The 20,690-nt window shown below is 50.3% G+C and overlaps 1 protein-coding gene across 1 annotated transcript; it reads right to left on the reverse strand.

Annotated features, from left to right (window-relative positions):
- Nucleotides 1-7,381: 7,381 nt before the first annotated feature.
- Nucleotides 7,382-20,284, reverse strand: LOC123349455 (cell surface A33 antigen-like). Its single transcript, XM_044987561.1, has 4 exons — nt 20,240-20,284; nt 18,784-18,874; nt 12,006-12,338; nt 7,382-7,740 (listed from the first exon to the last, which is right to left on the reverse strand). The coding sequence occupies exons 1-4, from the start codon at nt 20,240-20,242 to the stop codon at nt 7,382-7,384; spliced, it is 786 nt and encodes a 261-aa protein (XP_044843496.1). The 5' UTR covers nt 20,243-20,284.
- Between the last annotated feature and the right edge of the window lie 406 nt (nt 20,285-20,690).

Consider the following 20,690-nt stretch of genomic DNA (forward strand, 5'->3'; position numbering starts at 1 on the left):
TGCTAGAAACTTGCAGACAAAATATTATTTCTGTAACAATCTCCCTCACACTCTCCCCTCTCCCTCTGTGTGTTACTGGGGCATTGCAGGTACCTTCTGCAGTAGGGACAGGGGATGTTAATGTATCCCTCTGTCATCAGCCCTTTGAACTCTCCCCCCTCAGAGAGCTGCACAGATACTACTTCAAACTGGATTCTCCAGGGGCTAATAGACAAAGGGGTTTTTGGAGAAATAGCCTGGTTTTAAACTGGCTCAGGGCCTTCTTCCAGCCCATGGGCAGGACCCCGGATCCACAGAGGGCCCCAGCCCCGGGGGAAGGGTTGGAAGGACAGGGGGCGTGTCCAGACCTGGTGAACAGTGAACCCCTCCACGCTCTGTTCACTCTCAGCCACCAGCATCCAACGTGAGGCCCAGCTGAATCCACGAATGCTACGCCCAGCTAGTCATGAATAGACTTAGGGCAGCACCCGCATATCCCTCAGTCCCAGCCTTGCACCCCAGAGCTGTGCATCGTGTACGGCTCAGGACCCTCCACCCCTGAATGGTGTCAACTCATTAAAAGTCCATCATTCTACCAAGGGGTGATGAACATGCCCCAGCCTTTAACGGGCATAGAGATCCCCCGAACACACCAGCCAAAAGCAAATTGGCTTAGAAAAACAATGAAACGAGCTTATTAACCAGCGAGAGATTTTAAGTGAGAGAGGCAAAAAAGTCAGCACTGGTTAGAAAAGAAAAGATTGTGGTTGTATCCTAACTCCTAAACGTTACCAAGATGAATAAGATTTGAAAGCACAAAGGTCTCTCTCTCCCCCCAAAACTTTCCGCAGGCCATACTGACTGGGAGGCTTTCCAGCCAAGACCCTTCCCCCCCCCCCCACCTCCCCACACACTTCAGTGATGGTTCTTTGTCTTTCTCACACTCCTGCCACCACGTGTTGAGATGGGGAGGCCAGGATGTGGGGAAGCCATTGTCTCATTTTATACCCTCCTCCTTTCTGTGAGGATGACCTGCACCCCAGCAAGGGGAGGAGACAATCAGCCTGTGGTTTATGGGAGATTTGAAGCATCTTCCAGGTGAACTGTAAATCTTTTGTTCACACTGTCTTTGTACATGAGGGATGATCTGCAAATCTTTTGTTTACAGTCCCCGCTGCTGGCGAATGGTGGCTTCAATAGCTCATCGTTTTCTAACACCCGTGGTCAGCCCTTTGTTGACACTGGGAGCTAGTCTGTGGGCGTTCCCCTGAATTACAACATGTTTCAGTAACAAACATGTAGCACAAGTTGTACAATGCTGTAGCCAATACCGACGCACACATTTTAACAGGACAATTATGCTCAGCACATTATGAGTTTTCAACTGATCTCTCACAAGGCGCACTTTGTACAAAATATATCAGAACCCTATAAACGTGGTGAACATGGGGTAGGGTCTCACCCACAGGCAGTGGTGGAAATTACCTTATAAGTGCAGCAATTACACCTACTAACGTCCTCTGAAAGGAGCAGGGCTTTTTGCTGCCCCAAGCGGCGGGGGATGGGAAGCCGCAATCACAATCGTGGCACTTGGGCAGCTCAGCTGCGCCGCTTTCTTCTTTGGCGGCAATTTGGCGGCAGGTCCTTCCCTCGGAGAGGGACCGAGGGACTCGCTGCCGAAGAGCCCGACATGCCGCCCCTTCCCCTTGGCCGCCCCAAGCACCTGCTTGCTGAGCTGGGGCCTGAAGCCGGCCCGGAAAGGAGGCGAGCAGGTCTCCTTGGCCAGCCTGTCTGTGGTGGGAAATATAGCGAAGGCAGGAAATTGCACAGCCTGGAACTACCCTGGTCAGAGGGGAGAGGGCTGCAGTCTCCGCCCAAGAGGTGACACTGGGGAGCTGGCAGCCTGGGAACAGGTGCCCTTGCTGGCCACTGAAGTCTAGGTGCAGTTGCCCAAACTGTGACTGTGCAGACATTGTTGTTTGTTCTCAGGAGTAAAGTAACCCCAGGCTGAGCCCCGCTCTCTGCGCACTCCCCCAGCAGGGCTGTGTCTTGCTAATTCTTCTCTTTGGGGATTTCTACAGGCTGATACTGTCTTCTGCAGCTTGGTTTCCTGTTGCCTTTTACAGCATCCTGCGCCCACTTCCAGTTTCTCTCGGCAGGGGTCTGAACACTGTGAAAAGTTGAACCCAAATCACGGGGCAGAGCAAAAACTTTTGCTGCTCAACTTCTGAAGCTTCCTTTCTTCTCGGTGGGATCCTGCATGAACCCAGCCTTCCCAAACCTTCATGGGATCAGCCATCCCTGCGCAGGGCCTGATTCTCTCCCCCACGTTACGAGTAACCCCCATGCAACTTGTGTCCCAGGGCATGTGGGTAAAGATGGCACAATACAGACTGCTCACAGGTACAGTTGGGGGGAGGGGTGTTAATGCTAAAGAAGCGTAAAATGATGCACAGCCCTAGTTTAGGTTTTCGAAAGTCTCATCGGTTTAGTGTCCGTTTTGTAAACTCAGCGTTGGCTGGGCTCTTCCTCCCATTTTATCTGCCCACCCAAAGCTCATGGGGGCCGGTGCTGGATGTGCTGGTTCTGGGTGTGGCCTCTCTGTCCCCAGTGCTGACGTGCTGCCTGCGCTCTCCAGAAGGAGCTGGCCGCAGCAGTATGAAATCTGCAGTTATGATCACAGATCCCCTGAAGTGAGCTGCCTGCCGCCGCGTCCAGGCAATAAGTTACAGGTGCCAGACAAAGCTGGTCCCCCTCAGACAGACTAAGTTTTGCATATTCGCTGACTGACCCGTAAAGGAAAGCGTTTGCTCTGTTGAACAAGAACAGCGCCGCACCCCTGTGGGTAGATGAGCAGTGCCCCGGAATGCAAGGGGTCAAACTTGGGAAGGGAGGAAATAACTGATTCCAGTCTCAAGTGATCAGCAGCCTCAGGCTAAGCCAGGACCCTTGTTACCCCATGGCCTGATGCATCTAAACACTGTGACAGGGTCCCTGGATGCTGCAGTGCTCAGGGGTAGCAGGTTGGAAATCCCTCAGCTGCTTCAGTCATGTTTTCCTGAATTCAGGATGAAGTGGGGAATGGGGTGATGCTTTTTTAGTGGAAACGTAAAGGCTGGAGCTCAGTTCTGCAGCAAGGCGAGGGCAGGGCCTGGAGTCTGTGACTATAGAAGCAGGGGATACACAGGGACCTGGTCATAGCCGTGGTAACCTTGGAGAATTTTTTTGTCTGGGTGCCAGAGGGGTTGAGATTAATGGGAGCAGGATCTGGCCCAATATTTGTACAGAGCACAAGTTAATACAATCCTTGTGCCATGGGACCTGGCATCTGTGAAGCCACTTAGAATCATCGAATATAAGGGTTGGAAGAGACCTAAGGAGGTGTCTAGTCCCACCCCTGCTCAAAGCAGGGCCAACCCCAACTAAATCATCCCAGCCAGGGCTTTGTCAAGCTGTGTCTTACAAAAGTCTAATTATGGGGATTCCCCCACTTCCCTAGGTAACCCATTCCAGTACTTCACCACCCTCCTTGTGAAACAGTGTTTCCTAATATCCAACCTAGACCTCCCCCATCGCAACTTGAGACCATTGCTTCTTGTTCTGTGATCTGCCACCACTGAGAACAGCCGAGTGCCATCCTCAAACACTGAACTAACAGAAATCTTTCTGGTTAGGATGCAGAAAGAATGGGATGGTGAATAATACAAAAAAAATGATAATGCTCCTATATACATCCATGCTGCAGCCTCATCTGGAATATCAGTTTCAGTCTGGCTCACCTGCTCTCAAAAAGAATATTGTGGGGTTCAGAGAACAGCAATGAGGGAGATCAAGGTCATTGAAAAACTCTACTAAGAAAAGAAATGGAGAAGACTGGGATCATTTACCTTAGAAACGTGAATGAACAGGAGAGGACATGTAAAATACTAACCGGTCTAGAGAAGGTAGATTGGAAAGTTCTGTTCTCTCTGTCATGCAACATGAGAACAAGGGGAGATTCAACTCAATTAGAAGGTGGGAAATTCAAACTGATAAAAGAAAACACTCTAACCTAATGTGTGATTAAACTGTGGAACTCACTGCCACAAGAAATCGGTGTGAGTAAGAGCACAGAAAGATTCAAAAAAGGACTGTGTATTCTTGTTGTCCCTAAATAGGGACATCAAGAATAGCCAGAGTTATCAGAATTGTATTAAAACACTTTGGAAGTGCATAGCCTTAGCCTCGGGTGTAAGACAATCTAACTAATTGAGCAGCATGTGTAAAACAATTAACAAAACCAGTTATAAAAACATGGTCCTTTATAGAGGCTTCAATCCTGCAAACGCTTAAGCATGTGGTTAACTGTGTGCTGGTTGACTTCAGCAAGGGGGCCATCTGAACCCACGGAACAGCAATTCCCAGCAGATGTTTCCATTTCCTCTTTGACTGACAAGCAGCTGAACCAATTATAGGGAAGAGTTTTGGGCCCTTGTTCTGAGCATCTTCACTTCAAGGGTTCCATGAGCCTCTAAAGTGATTGCTAGGTAGCACAAAGGGGAATCTTTAGGTAACAAATGTTCATCTCATATTTTCCTATGGCTCAGATGCCACTGAGACTACCTAAGCCATCAGCGATCACCGGGTTCTGCTGCCTCAAAGAGGGGTGTCAGAGAAGAGTTTCTTTATTCTGAACACCTGTGAACTTCCATTCAGATCAAGGTTTATTTGCAGGTGCAGAATCTGGCAGGCAGGATGCTCAACACGGCGTTGGGGGGAATGCCTGGGTACCAGGTGTCTGAGAGCTCCATCTCCAGGTGTACGCTGTAACAGCTGATCCTCATATTGTTCGACTGACAGCAGCTGTGGGGAAAAATCAGACTCAGTAAGTTAGAACCTAAAGAATACTCCTGCAGTACGTGCATCACACTTGTCCAAGTGCTGCACTAGCTCCGTGCATGCCAGCCAGCCAGAAATAAACAGGGCACGTTGGACAGACACAGCGATAGGAAATGATCATTGATGCTGTGAAAGGGAGACCTGAGAGGTAAAGGCCTTCAGGAACCTAAACTCTGTGCTTCTAATTCTGAGATGCCCGGATTTAATGTTCGACACAAACTAGAACGGACAGGCCAAGAAAACAGTCCCAGCCGGCTCTGAAACAGCTTCTCAGTTTCAACGCACTGGCACGGGGAAGTTGCCCAGAAAGAAAAGGCAGAAGGACCTCGTGTGTAACTCAAGCTCTGTGGCTGACTCTGCACAGTGACTGCATTGCAGACATTTCACTCACCCCTCTTTTCTGAGATCACACACTCTGTAATAATAATCACAGCCAAGATTATAACAAGGGCCCCGAGAACCATCCGGATGACGAAAACAACGTGGGAGGCATTTCTCCTTTTATCTGAAATCAAGAAAAACCTGTCAGTGTGGGATGCAGGGATCGAGAGGGACATATTTGCCTCTAAAGGAGGGACAGAGACTGATGGATAAATAAAGGGGTGGCAGGGACAGTTTAAAGATGAAAAACTGTTTCTCCCCTTCCTTAATTTCCTATCCCCTTCTGTGTCACAGGCAGTTTCCTTGGCCTCCCCTTTTCCCAGCAGGTTCCTCTTCCTATGCCAGCTGCTGGGACCTGTGGGGTCGTCGGCCTGGGTTCAGCCCTCTGCCTAGGGGAACCTTCCCATGAGGCCAACCAGCCCGCTGACTCTGCCGCAGGAGTAGGGAATCCCTAGCTGAGCAAGACACTAGAGACCTGGACAGAATCCTTACCCAGAGCAAGAATAACAGGGGGATTCCAAATCTACAAATTACCTAAAGCTCCTTGCCAGTGGTCGCCATTACAAAATCAGCATTTACCCCAGTCAGCACGCAGCAGTGCTGAGATGCCGCACTACTTCCCAATGCTTGGAACTGGCACCAGATTGCAGCACTAACTAGAACCTTCACCTCCTCCACAAAAAAGTAATTCTGTTGACAACTGCTGAACATCTGTATTTACACAAGCATCAGGTTCAGCTGTGGGTGTCAGTTAAATGCATTTAAAAACCTACTCTAAATGCTCCACTGCACACACACTTCCCCCTCTTGGGAGAGGATGAGAGAGAGAATGGACCATACCTGGCAGGTGTTAGTCACATGGCTTGATGCGTGGCTGGAAGCTGCTCAAGCCCAGATTTTTTTAAAGGTATTTACACATTGCAGTGCTGAGTGGAGCAAAGTCTACGTGACTTAGCAGCCCACATTTTATTTTCAAAAGTGATTTAGTGCCCCACTGACTGCCAATGAGAGAGGCTCCTAAGTCACTTAGGCCTGCCAGTGCTGAGTGGAGCAATGGTTAAATACCTTTGCAAATCTGGGCCTCAGATACTATGCTGATAAGGGCAGTAAAAGAACCTAGCGTATATACTCGTTCATAAGCCGAATTTTTTTAGTAAAAAGGGAAGCACCAGAGAAGGGGGTCGGCTTACGAACAGGTATAGAGAGGGAGAGGTGGGACACAGCCCCTCCCCCCAAAAGAGGGAGCAAGGAGAGGCAGCAGAGCCAGAAGGGCAGAGGCGGGGCCAGAGTCTCTCCACTTCTGGCCACGCTGCTCTCCCCCCAGCCTCTGAAGCAGCTGCAGCTCCGGGGCTGGCAGGCTGCAGTCATTCTGCTTGGCCTCACCCCCCAGAGCAGGCTGCGGCCGTGCCCCGCCCAGCCCCCTGGAGCACGCTGCGGCCATGCCACCCGGCCCAGCCGCTGGAACATGCTGCGGCCGCACCGCCCGGTCTGGCCCACCGGAGCAGGCTGCAGCCGCGCTGCCCAGCCTGCCGGAGCAGCTTCAGCCAGGTCAGAGACATCCTCCCCAGATAAGGTGGGAAGGGATGGGATGGGGAGAGCGTTGGGGTCCTGGGTTAGGGGTGGGTCATGTGGGTGGTGGTCACAGGGGTTACTCCTCTAGCTTCCCCCCCCCCCCAAAAAAATGTCCTTACGAGTTGCTGTCCCGGCCCATCAGGGTAAGCAGCTGGCGCTCTGGGACACTCTGTTTACTTAGGTTACCTCCGTGCCTGTGGATGCTCGAGGTGAACAAACCATCTCGGACCACCAGTGGCTCATCCTGATGGCCTGGGAGCCAAAGTTTGCTGACCCCTGAATTATAGGGTCGGCTTATGAATGGGTTATAAATTTTTTCCATTTTTACTTATCCATCTTGGGGGGGGGTCACCTTATAAGCCAGTTCATTTATGATTGAGTATATATGATATGTAGAAAGGAGGAACAGATTCTCAGGTGCACCAAGTGTTGCTCCAGATGCCTTTTATGCCCTGCCCAGGAGTGCCGGGGCTATGGATTGCCAAGCCTGGCACAGACTAAGCACTGCTCTCAGCACGGCTTTCCCTGCTCCTGCTCCATTGCTCTGTAGGAAGCTGATAGTATCTGGATCTCATAGTAGGAAGCACGTATGAGGCTGCTGACACTTACTGATGGTCACCTGGGTTCCAGCTCCTGACACAGAGAGGTTCCTTGCTGTGATCCCCACCTCACACACGTAGGTTCCTGTATTAGATGAATTCACATTCTTCAAAGTGAGAGAGGCAAACCCATTGGCCAAATGCAGCGTTGTGATCACCTCGCTCTCCTTCACCAGCTCTTGCTTTAGTTCCTCGGTCCCATAGTTATACCATCGCACATACATGGTGCTGTGGTTATTGACTGTCTTGAATGTACAATTCATGGTAAGTTCTGAGCCTTCTAAATCACTGACACTGGTTGGAGTTTGATTCACCATCAGGTCTGTAATTTCTGCAGAAAGAAAAACACAGATGATGGCACCTTCATTGAGAAATTGTTCCATGTGCCAGCAGACAAGGGCAGATGTACAAAATGAATCTCTCCAGCCCTGCTGTTTAGTTTCCCCTGCTTGTTAAGAGTTTAATCTGATGTTCTTTCGTTTGGCCCCATATAGAGCTCTTTCGTGCATGTCAAGTCTTTTCTGCTGTGTTTAGTGAGCAGGTAACCCCAGAAGCTTCAGTCTAGACAAACCCCCTCCAACAATGTGACTTCTTACCCGAACCTTGTGTACGCCTGACGCCTGCCAAATTCCTCACATTCAAAACCTTCTTGAGACCTATTTCCCTCCACCAGCCCAATGCAGGGCAAGAGAGAGGGTGGCCAATTCTCCTTCATTACAGAAAAATGGGATTCACTGAAGGACGTGGAATGGGCAGTTCTGAGACATGATGCACTTCTGCTGGCAATGGCAGAGGAGTGAGGATCAGGTGCAACCGTTATTCTGGGCAGGGCTGTGCTTACAGCATAGCGAGAGAGTGTCAGCAAGTCTTTAGCACTGGTTTTACTGCTGGAAACTTCAGCACCTCCAGGGCCAGGCGGCAGCTGAGCAGGGGTTTGAGGATCTTCATGGCCCCCAGATGTTGGATTGAAGGGCGTAAAGCCCTGTGTGGTCTCACCCAGTCTGGCCATTCTTATGTCCCATGACCCCCAGCTCAGGGAGTCAAGTCTCAGGGCAGATGGGTTCCCCACTCTGTGGCAGTGCCAGGTCTCTAGGGGCTCTTGCTGTCTGCTAGGCTCCCTGTCCGAGCCAGGGCTCCCGGCGCTTCCAGTGTCCCTGCCATGGAGCTGAAAGCCTGGTAGTTCCAGGACCAGCTTCCAGGGGTGCAGCTCTGGGGTAGCTCTGCCATGCAGACTGCCCTGGGCTGGAGATCCCAGGGCTCCTAGAGGCCTGGGTCAGTGACTCCCCAGGCTACTCTGCTCCTGAGCAGGCAGCTGGTAACTGGCGTCTGGGACTCTGGAAGCCCTCGGGTCCCTGGCCCTGGTGCAGTCCTTGTCCGTCTGGGTTTGGAATGAAGCCAGTTCTGAAATAACGAAACGTCTCACAAACTGAAACCACCAGCTCTAGTGTACAGGGCCTAGTGCAGTGGGCCCAACATGTTGGTTGAGGCCTCTGAGCACTATTGCAAAGCAAAACTTAATAATAACCTATTACTGAGCAAACAACTTCATCGTGACTCTGCTCAACCCGTTGTGGGTTTGGGTTGGACTATTCGGGGGCTAAACTAGAGGGATGCCCACGTCTTGTTGATTCGGTGGGTCAAGCACATTGCATGCACCAGGGACTCTTTGCATCCCTCTGTCCCCACAAGGTCCTTGGGTGCCACCTCCCATCCCCCTCCATTTCAGGGACTCCCTAACCCCCACCCTTGTGCCAGGAGCTCTGTGTGTGTCCCATTTCTTCCCCCCCATGCTACAGTCCCCAATTCTGCCCCAAGCCAGGAGCTCTCTGTGCCCTAATTCTCTCCCTTTCCACCCTTCCAGGGCCCCCATTCTCCCTGCATGCTCAGGGCTTTGGCTGTACCCTCATTCCAGCATTGTCCCCAGATCAGGTCCCCCATCCTCCCCATGCCAGGGGCTCCGTGAGCCTTCCCCTCCTCCCTTCCCCACTGTTATTAGTTCTCCTCTTTCTGCCTGGGACAGCCAGAGTGTCAGCATGTTACACTCTACTGGGGGAAGGAGCAGAGATGAGAGAGGAATGTTTTTCTACTGGAAAGTGTTAATTGGTGCTACAAACTGGTTCTTTGAGTTAGACAGTTGCAGAGCTGGCTTTGCTCCAAGCTGTTACTCTGCTAAACAGGGAGCAGGCACTGCATGTGTCCCCCACTTTTCCCCTTTGGGTTTTCTGATTCCCCCAATATCAACAGAGTTCTGCCCAGTGATGCCTTCAATACTCCCAGAAATTTTGGAAGTGATGGGCTGTGGTGTTCCAAATTATTGTCACAGACAAAGAGAAACGCCATCACGTTGAGTGCACTGTAGCTGTGTCAGTTCCCGGATATTAGAGAGACAAGGTGGGTGAGGTAATATCTATTATTGGACCAACTTCTGTTGGTGAGAGGGATGAGCTTTCGAGCTCCATAGAGCTCATCCTCAGGTCTGTGAGACGTACTCCCAGCACCACAACACAATACAATGCTTAAACTACCACACAGATTTCCACCACAAATTCAACATTAAATTCACCCATTAAACTCTCTGGGGAACACTCCCACACTAGCATCAACTTCCTGGACACCACCCTCCGCTTCGACAATGGAACCCTACAGACAACCCTAGACAAGAAACCCACAGATCACCACACCTCATGTCATAAACCCAGTAACCATGCCAAACAACTAAGATATCTGTAATCATAGACTTTAAGGTCAGAAGAGACCATTATGATCATCTAGTCTGACCTCCTGCACAACACAGGCTACAGAATCTCACCCACTCACTCCTGTAACAAACCTGTGTCTGAGCCATTGAAGTCCTCAAATCGTGGTTTAAAGACTTTAAGGTGCAGAGAATCCTCCAGCAAGTGACCCTTGCCCCATGCTGCAGAGGAAGGCGAAAAAACCCCCAGGGACTCTGCCAATCTGCCCTGGAGGAAAATTCCTTCCCGACCCCAAATATGGTGATCAGTTAAACCCTGAGCTTGTGGGCAAGACTCACCAGCCAGCACCCAGGCATTCAGATAGCTCAGAATACGCTCCTAGGAGGCAGTCTGGGATACACACCTTAACACACTCAAAACTGCCTGCACCAAACAAGGACATTCTACTAGAGAAGTAGATTGCATCATGGAGTGGCCTGTCCAAATACCCTGAGAGAACATGCTTGAATTCAGAAATAAAACCTCCTCTGACTGCACATCAATTGCTACCTACCACACTACACTGGAACCCCTACGGGGTATCATCAAACAGCTATGACCCATACTCCATGGGGACCACATCCTGAAACACGTCTTTCCTGATCCCCCACTTCTGACCTTCAAACAACCCCCCAGCCTCTCCAAGGGCATCATCAGAAGCAAGCTGCCCACAGACCAGGACACACCAACTCAAAGCAGCACCAGATCCTGCCAGAACAACAGATGCAAAATCTGCAGACATAGATCCACTGCTACAATGATCAACACTCCCCACAACTCACCTTTCAAGATCCACGGATCCTACACAAGCCTATCACAACCTGTGGGGTACCTCACCCAGCGCACTAAATGCCCCAATAACAACGATGTGGGTGAAACCAGACAATCGCTGTGCTCTTGAATGAACTCACACAGGGAAATGATAAAAGACAAAACCACCCTGTCTCCTGTGGGGAACACGTCTCACAGGTCAGGTACAGAGTGGTCCTCATCCTCAAAGGAAGCCTGCACAACGCTTTCAAAAGACGAGCCTGGGAGCTTAAATTCGTAACTCTGCTAGACTCTAAAAATCATGGACTGAACAGAGACACTGGATTTATGGCTTATTACAACAATCTGTAACCCCCTAACCCCCTTTTTTTGTCCTATGACTGCAGAAGTGTTAACGGGCCACCCTGCCTTGAATGGTCCCTTGAAATAGGTGTTAACTACTTATGCTAAACCGGCTGTTGTACCTTGTATTTACCGGTGACACTCTGAGTAAGGGCACATCTGTACTTAAAATACTGCATCAGCCCAGCTGCACCACTGTCCACACAGGAGGTTCGGTCGGTGTAACGAAGTAGGTCGCTCGGAGGTGTGGATTGTTCACACCTGGGAGCAACGTAGTTATGGCGACATAGGTCTGTAGTGTAGATGAGATCTAAGTTTCCAAGAGCTGAAGAAGAGCCCTGTGTAAGCTGGAAAGCTTGTCTCTCTTTCTCTCTTACCAACAGAAGTTGGTCCAGTGGAAGATATTCCCTCACCCACCTTGTCTCTGAAGTTGCGTGAAAGGGCTCACAGGCTTAGCCAGTTAGAAACCACCCCTCACACCCCATCTCAAAACAGTTGTTGAATATCTGGGGCTTGACCCTGCATTCCTTATGCAGCCAACCCCCCCACAGAAATCAGTGCAATGCAGGATCAGGACCATTGTGCGTACCACAGAATGTGCCCCAGTTTTGCCCACAGCTCTGCCCTTTACACTTTGTGCTGCTCCACCTCCCCCAGCACCACCTGCCCCAGCTCCCTGGAACCAGGCCAGTGTCCTGAGCTCCCCCGAAGGAGTTTGTAGAACAGAGAAGGAAATGCTGGTATTTACCATCAATGGTCACTTGGGTTCCAGTCCCAGGATATGTCCCATCTTTGCTCCCAACCCCACATACGTAGGTTCCAGAATCAGTGATGTCGGCTTTCTTCACAGTGAGGGAAAGAGACCTCTTTTCTGGATCTGCTGAGAATATGATTCGATCTGTTACATTGTTCACCTTGGCTGTTACATTGTTTCTGGTTTTATTCCATTCAATAAACCACTTAATTGAATTATTGCTTGTGTTGAATGTACACTCGATGGTGAACTCTGACCCTTCCTTTGCACGGATAGAAGGGGGTGTCTGATTCACCACAATGACAGCAGCAGTATTTTCTGCAGCTCCTGAAACACAAAGTTCAGTGTCACTTTATGAAATTCTTGCAACAGGAGGAAGAATTAAATCAAACAAAATTGTTTGCAAATGATCCACTGCAGAATGTTTCCATTTCTCTACAAGGAAGCCAAGTGCACGAGCAGGAACTCCCTGCTGCAGGTCACGGCATGAAGTTCAGAGCGGTGAGTGGGGAGGGCTCAGACTGGGCAGTTTGCACAGGCCCTGCTGGCACTGTTAGCCGGCCTGCCCCACTGGCTCCAGCCTGCCTCTCCCTAATTTCTGCAGAAAGAAAAACACAGATGATGGCACCTTCATTGAGAAATTGTTCCATGTGCCAGCAGACAAGGGCAGATGTACAAAATGAATCTCTCCAGCCCTGCTGTTTAGTTTCCCCTGCTTGTTAAGAGTTTAATCTGATGTTCTTTCGTTTGGCCCCATATAGAGCTCTTTCGTGCATGTCAAGTCTTTTCTGCTGTGTTTAGTGAGCAGGTAACCCCAGAAGCTTCAGTCTAGACAAACCCCCTCCAACAATGTGACTTCTTACCCGAACCTTGTGTATGCCTGACGCCTGCCAAATTCCTCACATTCAAAACCTTCTTGAGACCTATTTCCCTCCACCAGCCCAATGCAGGGCAAGAGAGAGGGTGGCCAATTCTCCTTCATTACAGAAAAATGGGATTCACTGAAGGACGTGGAATGGGCAGTTCTGAGACATGATGCACTTCTGCTGGCAATGGCAGAGGAGTGAGGATCAGGTGCAACCGTTATTCTGGGCAGGGCTGTGCTTACAGCATAGCGAGAGAGTGTCAGCAAGTCTTTAGCACTGGTTTTACTGCTGGAAACTTCAGCACCTCCAGGGCCAGGCGGCAGCTGAGCAGGGGTTTGAGGATCTTCATGGCCCCCAGATGTTGGATTGAAGGGCCTAAAGCCCTGTGTGGTCTCACCCAGTCTGGCCATTCTTATGTCCCATGACCCCCAGCTCAGGGAGTCAAGTCTCAGGGCAGATGGGTTCCCCACTCTGTGGCAGTGCCAGGTCTCTAGGGGCTCTTGCTGTCTGCTAGGCTCCCTGTCCGAGCCAGGGCTCCCGGCGCTTCATTCCGGGCTCCAGGGGCCTCTCCCTAAGTGCCAGCCAGAGAGCACTGGGTGGCTCCTAGGGGTCTAGAGAGAAGCCCAGATGCAGGGAATTGGGCCTGCAGGCCCCACAGTGGAATGTCTGCTCCAGGGAGGCAAATCTCAACAGCAATGGGCCAACCAAAGACTTGTGGGGGGTCAAAGAAGGGCGACAGAGATGGGAGGCACAAGACAAAAGGAAGGTGGCAGGACGAGAAAGCAGGGGAGAGGGATAGAAAATTGTAGGGGCCTAAGGAAAGGGGAAGTAAAATAGACAAAAAGGGAAATTGATGTGAGGAAAACACGAGATGGAAGGAAAAGACAATGATCATCGTTGTTGTTATTTATACTTATTCCCACTGCACCTCGAGTCCTCAGCCACTAGTCCAGCCCCATGTGTCAGGCCCGGTACGTACTGTCAGAGCCAGTCCCTGCCCTGAGGAGCTCACTGGCTCAGGGTGGGAGAAGACCAAGAGATGCTGTAGAGAGGGAGTTTCCTTATTCCCTAGGCACAGGGTCCCCACCAGTCTCTTCCCAGTAGGGGGGGCTGAGATGGGCCAGACAGAAAATTGGGGGGCTGAGCCCCCCATTGCCACAAGGCTCCACCCCTCTTTGTAGCCCTTCTCCATGGCCAAGTCAGAGGCCGGGATCGGGCAGTGGAGGTGTTGGCTGCTGACAGGGGCTGTTCTCAGGTACCCCAGTCCTCTGCCCAGGTTTATTTCTCTGCTGCTGCTGGAGCTGGGGGCCTCCCAGCAGCCTCTGCTCTCTCCACTCTGCCTTCAGAGCTGAGCAGCTGGAGAGTGGCAGCTGCTGCAACAGGGCTAAGACAAATTTTGGGGTGGTTAGAGCCCCTGGAAGCGCTGCCCCCGCCTGTGCACTAGACCCCACTGCCTGCCCCCAATATTATTATTATTTTTTATTAAGCAGTGCTGCTAACCAGCACAACACTCTACAGAACAAAGAGCAGGACGATGTATTTCTGTCTTATTCCATGAGTGCAGGGGATGAAATACTTTCTATTCCATCAGTATAGGCAGGATGTAAACTAGAAATGTTACAGGTAAACTTTTTTTATTCTGCAGGACTGGATAACTTGCACCCAAAAGCATATAAACGAATTGGCCGAGGAGCTTGCTGAACCATTTCATTTTTAATAACTCTTTGCACAATGGGGATTTTCCAGAGAAGAGGAACAAAAGCTAATGTTGTGCCAGTATTTTAAAAGGGTAAACAGGGTGACCTGGAAAACTAACAGCTGGTTAGTCTGAGTTTAATCCCAGGCAAGCAAACTTGATATATTTTTTGATGATGAATTTGGTTGATAAAGGTAACTGTCGACATAATACACTTAGGGCTTGTACACACTACCACTTACTGACCTAAGCACTGGTGTGGACAGCGCTATGTCGGCGGAAGAGCTTCTCGCGCAGACACAGCTGCTGCCTCTCATGGAGGTGTATTTATAGTGCCAATGGGAGAGTGCTCTCCCGTCGGCATAGAGCATCTTCACCACACATGCGACACTGGCGCAGCAACATCGAGTGTAGACTAACCCTTAGACTTCTCTAAGGCCTCTGATATTCTGATTTTGTATGGTGCTGTTTTTTAATCAACATAGAATATAGACTTGTAGGACTGGAAAGGACCTAGTCCAGTCCCCTGCACTCATGGCAGGGCTAAGTACATCTGTATTGAATGGTATAGAATCATCAAAGCACAGGACTGGAAGGGACTTCAATAGAATAGGTCACCTACTCCAGTGCTCTGCCCTCAAGGCAGGACTAAGTAATAACCAGACCAGCCCTGGCAGGTGCTTGTCCAGCCTGCTCTTAAAAATCCCCAGTGAACTTTTTCCAACCTATAGTATATCCAACCTATACTGCCCTTGCTGTAATTTAAGCCCATTGCTTCTTGTTCTATCCCCAGAGGTTAAGGACGACAATTTTTCTCCCTCCTCCTTGTAACAATCTTTTATGTACTTGAAAACTGTTATCATGTCCCCCCTCAGTCTTCTCTTGTCCAAACTAAACAAAGCCAATATTTTTCAATCTTCCCTCATAGGTCATGTTTTCTAAACCTTTAATCATTTTTTGTTGCTCTTCTCTGGACTTTCTCTAGTTTGTCCACATCTTTCCTGAAATGCAGTGCCCAGAACTGGAAACAATACTCCAGTTGAGGCCTAATCAGCTCGGAGTAGAGCAGAAGAATGACTTCTCGTGTCTTGCTTACAACACTCCTGCTAATACATCCCAGAATATTTGTGCTTTTTTTTGCAACAATGTTACACTGTTGACTCATATTTAGTTGGTAATCCACTATGATCCCCAGATCCCTTTCTGCAGTGCTCCTTCCTAGGCAGTCATTTCCCATTTTGTATGTGTGCAACTGATTGTTCCTTCCTACGTGTCCTTACTGAATTTCATCCTATTTCTCCAGTTCGTCCACATCAGTTTGAATTTTGATCCTATTCTCCAAAGCATGTGCAACCCCTCCGAGCTTGGTATCATCTGCAAACTGTATAAGTGTACTCTCTATGCCATTATTTAAATCGTTGTTGAAAATATTGAACAGAACTGATCCCTGTGAGACCCCACTTAATATGGTCTTGTACCTTGACTATGAACAACTGATAATAACTACTCTCTGGGAATCTTGCATCTGACGAAGTGGGAATTCACCCACAAAAGCTCATGCTCCAATATGTCTGTTAGTCTATCAGGTGCCACAGGAATCTTTGCTGCATTTACAGATCCAGACTAACACGGCTACCCCTCTGATATTCTCTGGGAATGGTTTTCCAATCAGTTATGCACCCGCCTTCTAGTAGCTTCATCTAGGTTGAATTTCCCTAGTTTGTTTATGAGAAGGTCTTGCAAGACAATATCAAAAGCCCAAGCCCAGAGATACCACATCTACTGCTTCTCCCCTATTCACAAGTCTTGCTAACCTGTCAAAGAAAGCTATTAGGTTGGTTTGACATGATTTGTTCTTGGCAAATCCACACTGACTGTTACTTATCACCTTATTATCTTCTAGGTATTTGCAAATTGATTGCTTAATTATTTGCTCCATTATCTTTCTGGGAACTGAAGTTAAACTGATTGGCCTGTAATTCCCCAAATTGTCCTTATTTCCCTTTTCATAGATGGGCACTAGATTTGCCCTTTTCCAGTCCTCTGGAATCTCTCCCCTCTTCCATGACTTTTTGAAGATAATCGCCAATGGCTCAGATACCTCCCCAGTCTAGGGTGTATTTCATCAGACCCTGGTGACTTGAAGACATCTAACTTAGATAAGAAATTTTTAACTTGTTCTTTCCCTATTTTCGTCTCAGATCCTTCCTCATTTTCACTGGCATTCACTTTGTGAGACGTCCAATCACTACTAACCTTTTTGGTGAAAACTGAAACAAAAAAGTCATTTAGCACTTCTGCCATTTCCACACTTTCTGTTACTGTTTCCCGCCCTCCCCGCCCCGTTGAATAACGGGCCTACCCTGTCCTTGGTCACCTTCTTGCTTCTAATGTGATTTAGCTCAAAGAAGTTCTGGGCTTGATGCAGGAATTACTAAGCGAGATTCTGTGTCCTGTGTTATGCAGAAGGTCAGTGTAGATGTTCATACTGATCCCTGCCAGTCCTTAAAATCTATGAAAGCCAGAAACACAGGCCATTATTCTGCTGCACCTTGTGCAGTCAATTATACTGTGCAAAGTGTGTGTAAAATAAAGCAATTCTGCTTTCTTTCCTTTGCACAGGTGCAAGTGATGACACAAGATGCAGGCGGAGGAGGGAAGGGGCGGTCAGGTGCACAGTCTTAAAGAGACACCATCCATTTTCACTAGCATGTTAGACTCAAGGTTCTTTTCTCCTTCCATTACCAGCCTCTGCTTCTACAGGGAATCGATGTCACGTCCACTAAGAGACTATAAGTCATATCCAAAATATCTAGAGTTCAGAGTTTACCTGCCATCCCTATATTCTCGAGGGATGCACTGCACAGCTGTCCTCCTGCTCTGCAGATTCAGCTCTGCAGTCTTCCCTCTGAACCAGAGATGCAGACTGTTTACTCAAAGAATCAACATGGAGACAGTCCTGTCCCAACACCATTTTGTCCCCGACAAGCTGGTTAAGCTTATAGTGCTGTTTAAACTCCCTAACAATTTTTATTCCACCTGAAATCTCCTCAAAGCTCCCCACCATGGATTTTTTCAAAGCAAATTCAGTGGATTCATTTTCATTTGAAACACTTTGGCCACTAGGCACCAACACACTTTCCTCAGAAGAGAGACTGTTTACTATTAACAATGGCCCTTATGAGCCCATGGAAACAATTCCTTTTTGCCCCTACTAGGCACAGCTACTGGCTTTTTATAGACTTCAAAGACTTCTTCTGTCTGCTCTACAAACAGAAAAGAACTGGAGAAACAGTCCCCTTTAACAGACAAACGGCTTGGGATATCCTTTCCCTTGTCCTAGCACACATGGCTGTTCAGGGACCATTGCTTGGAGATTGGGGTAGCTCCCTTCACAGGCAAGTCATTACCCTTAACATACACAGGAACATTTCCTTCACTGTCACAATTCTCCACACTGGTAACAGGTAAGGTCCAGGGATACTCACATTCCACTAACCTGGCCTTCCCAGACTGTCCAGTTAGACAGAGTCCCAACTGGAACCTTTAGGCCCGACTGGGAGGCAAATTGATAATAGTCAGAGCAGGGACACCTACAGTTAAGGATGCCGAAAGGTTTCCATTCTAACCCTTGGCTTTTCAGTTGCTGAGAATTTTCCAACATTTTTGCTTATTGGGCTATTGCTTATCTGTGCAAAGGGGAAATTTGGGGGAAAGATTAAGTTTTGATGATGAGAAATGTGAAGAAACACACTTTTCCCAGGATCAAACAAAAATTCAGTGCAATGTTTTCTTTAAAACCCCTGAAGCCAAAACACTTTGAGATTAACCGCCTCTGCAGCTGGTACCTCCGGGGCCTTTAAATTTTCATTTAAAGGGCCCGGGTATTTAAAGGACCTGCCTCTTTTGGTTGAGGCCACACCCCCAGCTGAGGACTCTGGCGTACCGGTAAGTCCTTTAAGTTACTTTCACCCCTAGATCCAGACATTCCCAGTGCAGTCAGCAGGCCCAGGGAGGCACTTGCAGAGGAGAGACCTGGCCTGGACCATGCCTGTGCAGAGGAGTTCACCGGCCCCTGGCCTGGGCAGAGCAGGAGTAACTGATGGTACCACAACACCACTCCCCTCCCAGGGCTTTCCCAGGGATAGTCTGTGAATTCTCCCCTGGCAGGGTCAGCGGCAGGCCACCAAAGAGCTGCAGGAAGACTCACCCCAGCTAATGGCGGCAAAGCACAGGAGTCGGGCGCCATTCCAGCCACATCCCCAAGCCCTTGGTCTGGAGCAGAGTCCTCCGGCGCTGCCCTGGGGGTCAGAAAAACATGTCCATAAACCCCTCTGTGCTTCCCAGCAGGCAGCTCCAGGCATATTGGACACACTGAGCTGACACAGACACGATCTCTGATTAGTTCCTGTAGACCGGGGCTGTGAGAGGCAGCGTGTGGGTGTAAAACACAATGCAGAACCCTCTGGCATCTTCCCAACAGGGGCTGAGCCCAGCCTTGCCCAGAGATCTGGGGGAACGGAGGGGGGCTCTGAACCGGTTAGGCTAGGGTGGTGGTGTGGCAAGGGCTGCAGTGCTGGCTGCTCCTCTCAGCCGGGTCTCAGCTTCCCGGGGGTGGCTGGCTGGCTCCCATCTCCACTTTCCCAACCAGTCCTCATGCTGGGGTTGCTGCTATTCTCTTCCCAGTGACCCCACAAAGCCCGGCTGTCCCAGCCACCTGGCTGGAATTGGGGGCCCCAGGGAGCCATTGGCAGCATTCAGTAAAGTCATTAGTGTAGGAGCTCTGGAGGGACGGCAGAAAGGAAGGGAAGGGGAAAGCGGGGAAGAGGCCCCCCCCATGCAGTTTTTAACCTTTAGCTCTGCTTCCCAGGTCAGGCTCTGGAGCTGATGTGCAGGGGATATTCATGGGTGTGCTGGGGGAGAGAGAGCCTCCCAGCCCAGGTGACTGGGTGAAAGCCCAATTGCACAGCAGTGGGAGTGGGGGCTCTCCTTATCCGCTCAGGGCTGGGCTGGGGGGTGGGGAGGGGTTCTCTCCCTGGCCACTCAGGGCTGGGTGTGGGTGCATGAGGGGGCTCGCCTCAGCTCAGGGCTGGGCAGTGGTGGGGCTCCCTTGGCAACTCAAGGCTGGGTGATGGGGGCAGGAGGGGGCTCCCCTGACAGCTCAGGACTGGCCAGTGGGGTGGGGGGCTCCCCTGACAGCTCAGGGCTGGGTGGTGGGGTGGGGTGGCTCCCCTGACAGCTCAGGGCTGGGCAGTGGGGGGGAGGGGGCTCCCCTGACAGCTCAGGGCTGGGCAGTGGGGCTCTGCTGGTTGAAGCTGGGTGGTCTCATTTCAATTAATCTTGGAGAGTTGAGCACAGGACAGAACTCAACCCCCCTCACCACCTGGAGTTTCCTTCTGCAGGGGTCTGTGGGGCACTGTCAGGGCATCGTCCCTGTTGCCCGTGCAGGGTCCTGCTCTGGGGGCCATTTGGGGTCTCTGTTCCTGGCACTGTCCCCTGTCCCCACACTCAGAGGTGTCTGGGGCGGTGGGTGGGGGCTGTTGCTAAGGAGCCAGCTTGTAGCTCTCCCTTGTGAGCAGCAGCTCCTCTGCCTGCCTCACTCCTCCCTAAACACTGCGCAGGTGAAGCCAGCCACGTCCCCGGGTAGAAGAAGGTGCTAGACCTACCATCTCCAGTGCGAGCTGCCAGCCTCCACTCTCCTCCCCTCTCGCTCAATCTCTGGACCGGAGACGACATAAACCGTCCCTCTGCTTGGCTGTGTCTTGCAGCACTTCCTTCTCAGCGTGCAGAACCTCACTGCATCCCTTCCCTGTTCCTCCCCCCACTCCAAGTCACAGCTTGAGGGGTCATTGGGCCAGATAGAGCGTGACTGTGAAGCCTGGTGGGTAGGGACTGAACTGGGAGGTGGGAAATCCAGGGCCCAGTCCCCCTGCTCCAGTGATTTGGTGTTGATCCAGCTTACGACAGCTGAAACCGAGGGCTCCTCCATCAGACTATCCCTTAGCCCAGTGGTTAGGAAACCTGTCCTGGGAGGTGGGAGACCCTTGTGCAAATCCTTTCTCCCCCACAAGCAAATGGAGGAATTGAACCTGGCGCTTAAGTCTGGGGTTTAGCTGC

This window comes from Mauremys mutica, chromosome 14, assembly GCF_020497125.1.
Source record: "Mauremys mutica isolate MM-2020 ecotype Southern chromosome 14, ASM2049712v1, whole genome shotgun sequence".
Classification (NCBI taxonomy): domain Eukaryota; kingdom Metazoa; phylum Chordata; order Testudines; family Geoemydidae; genus Mauremys; species Mauremys mutica.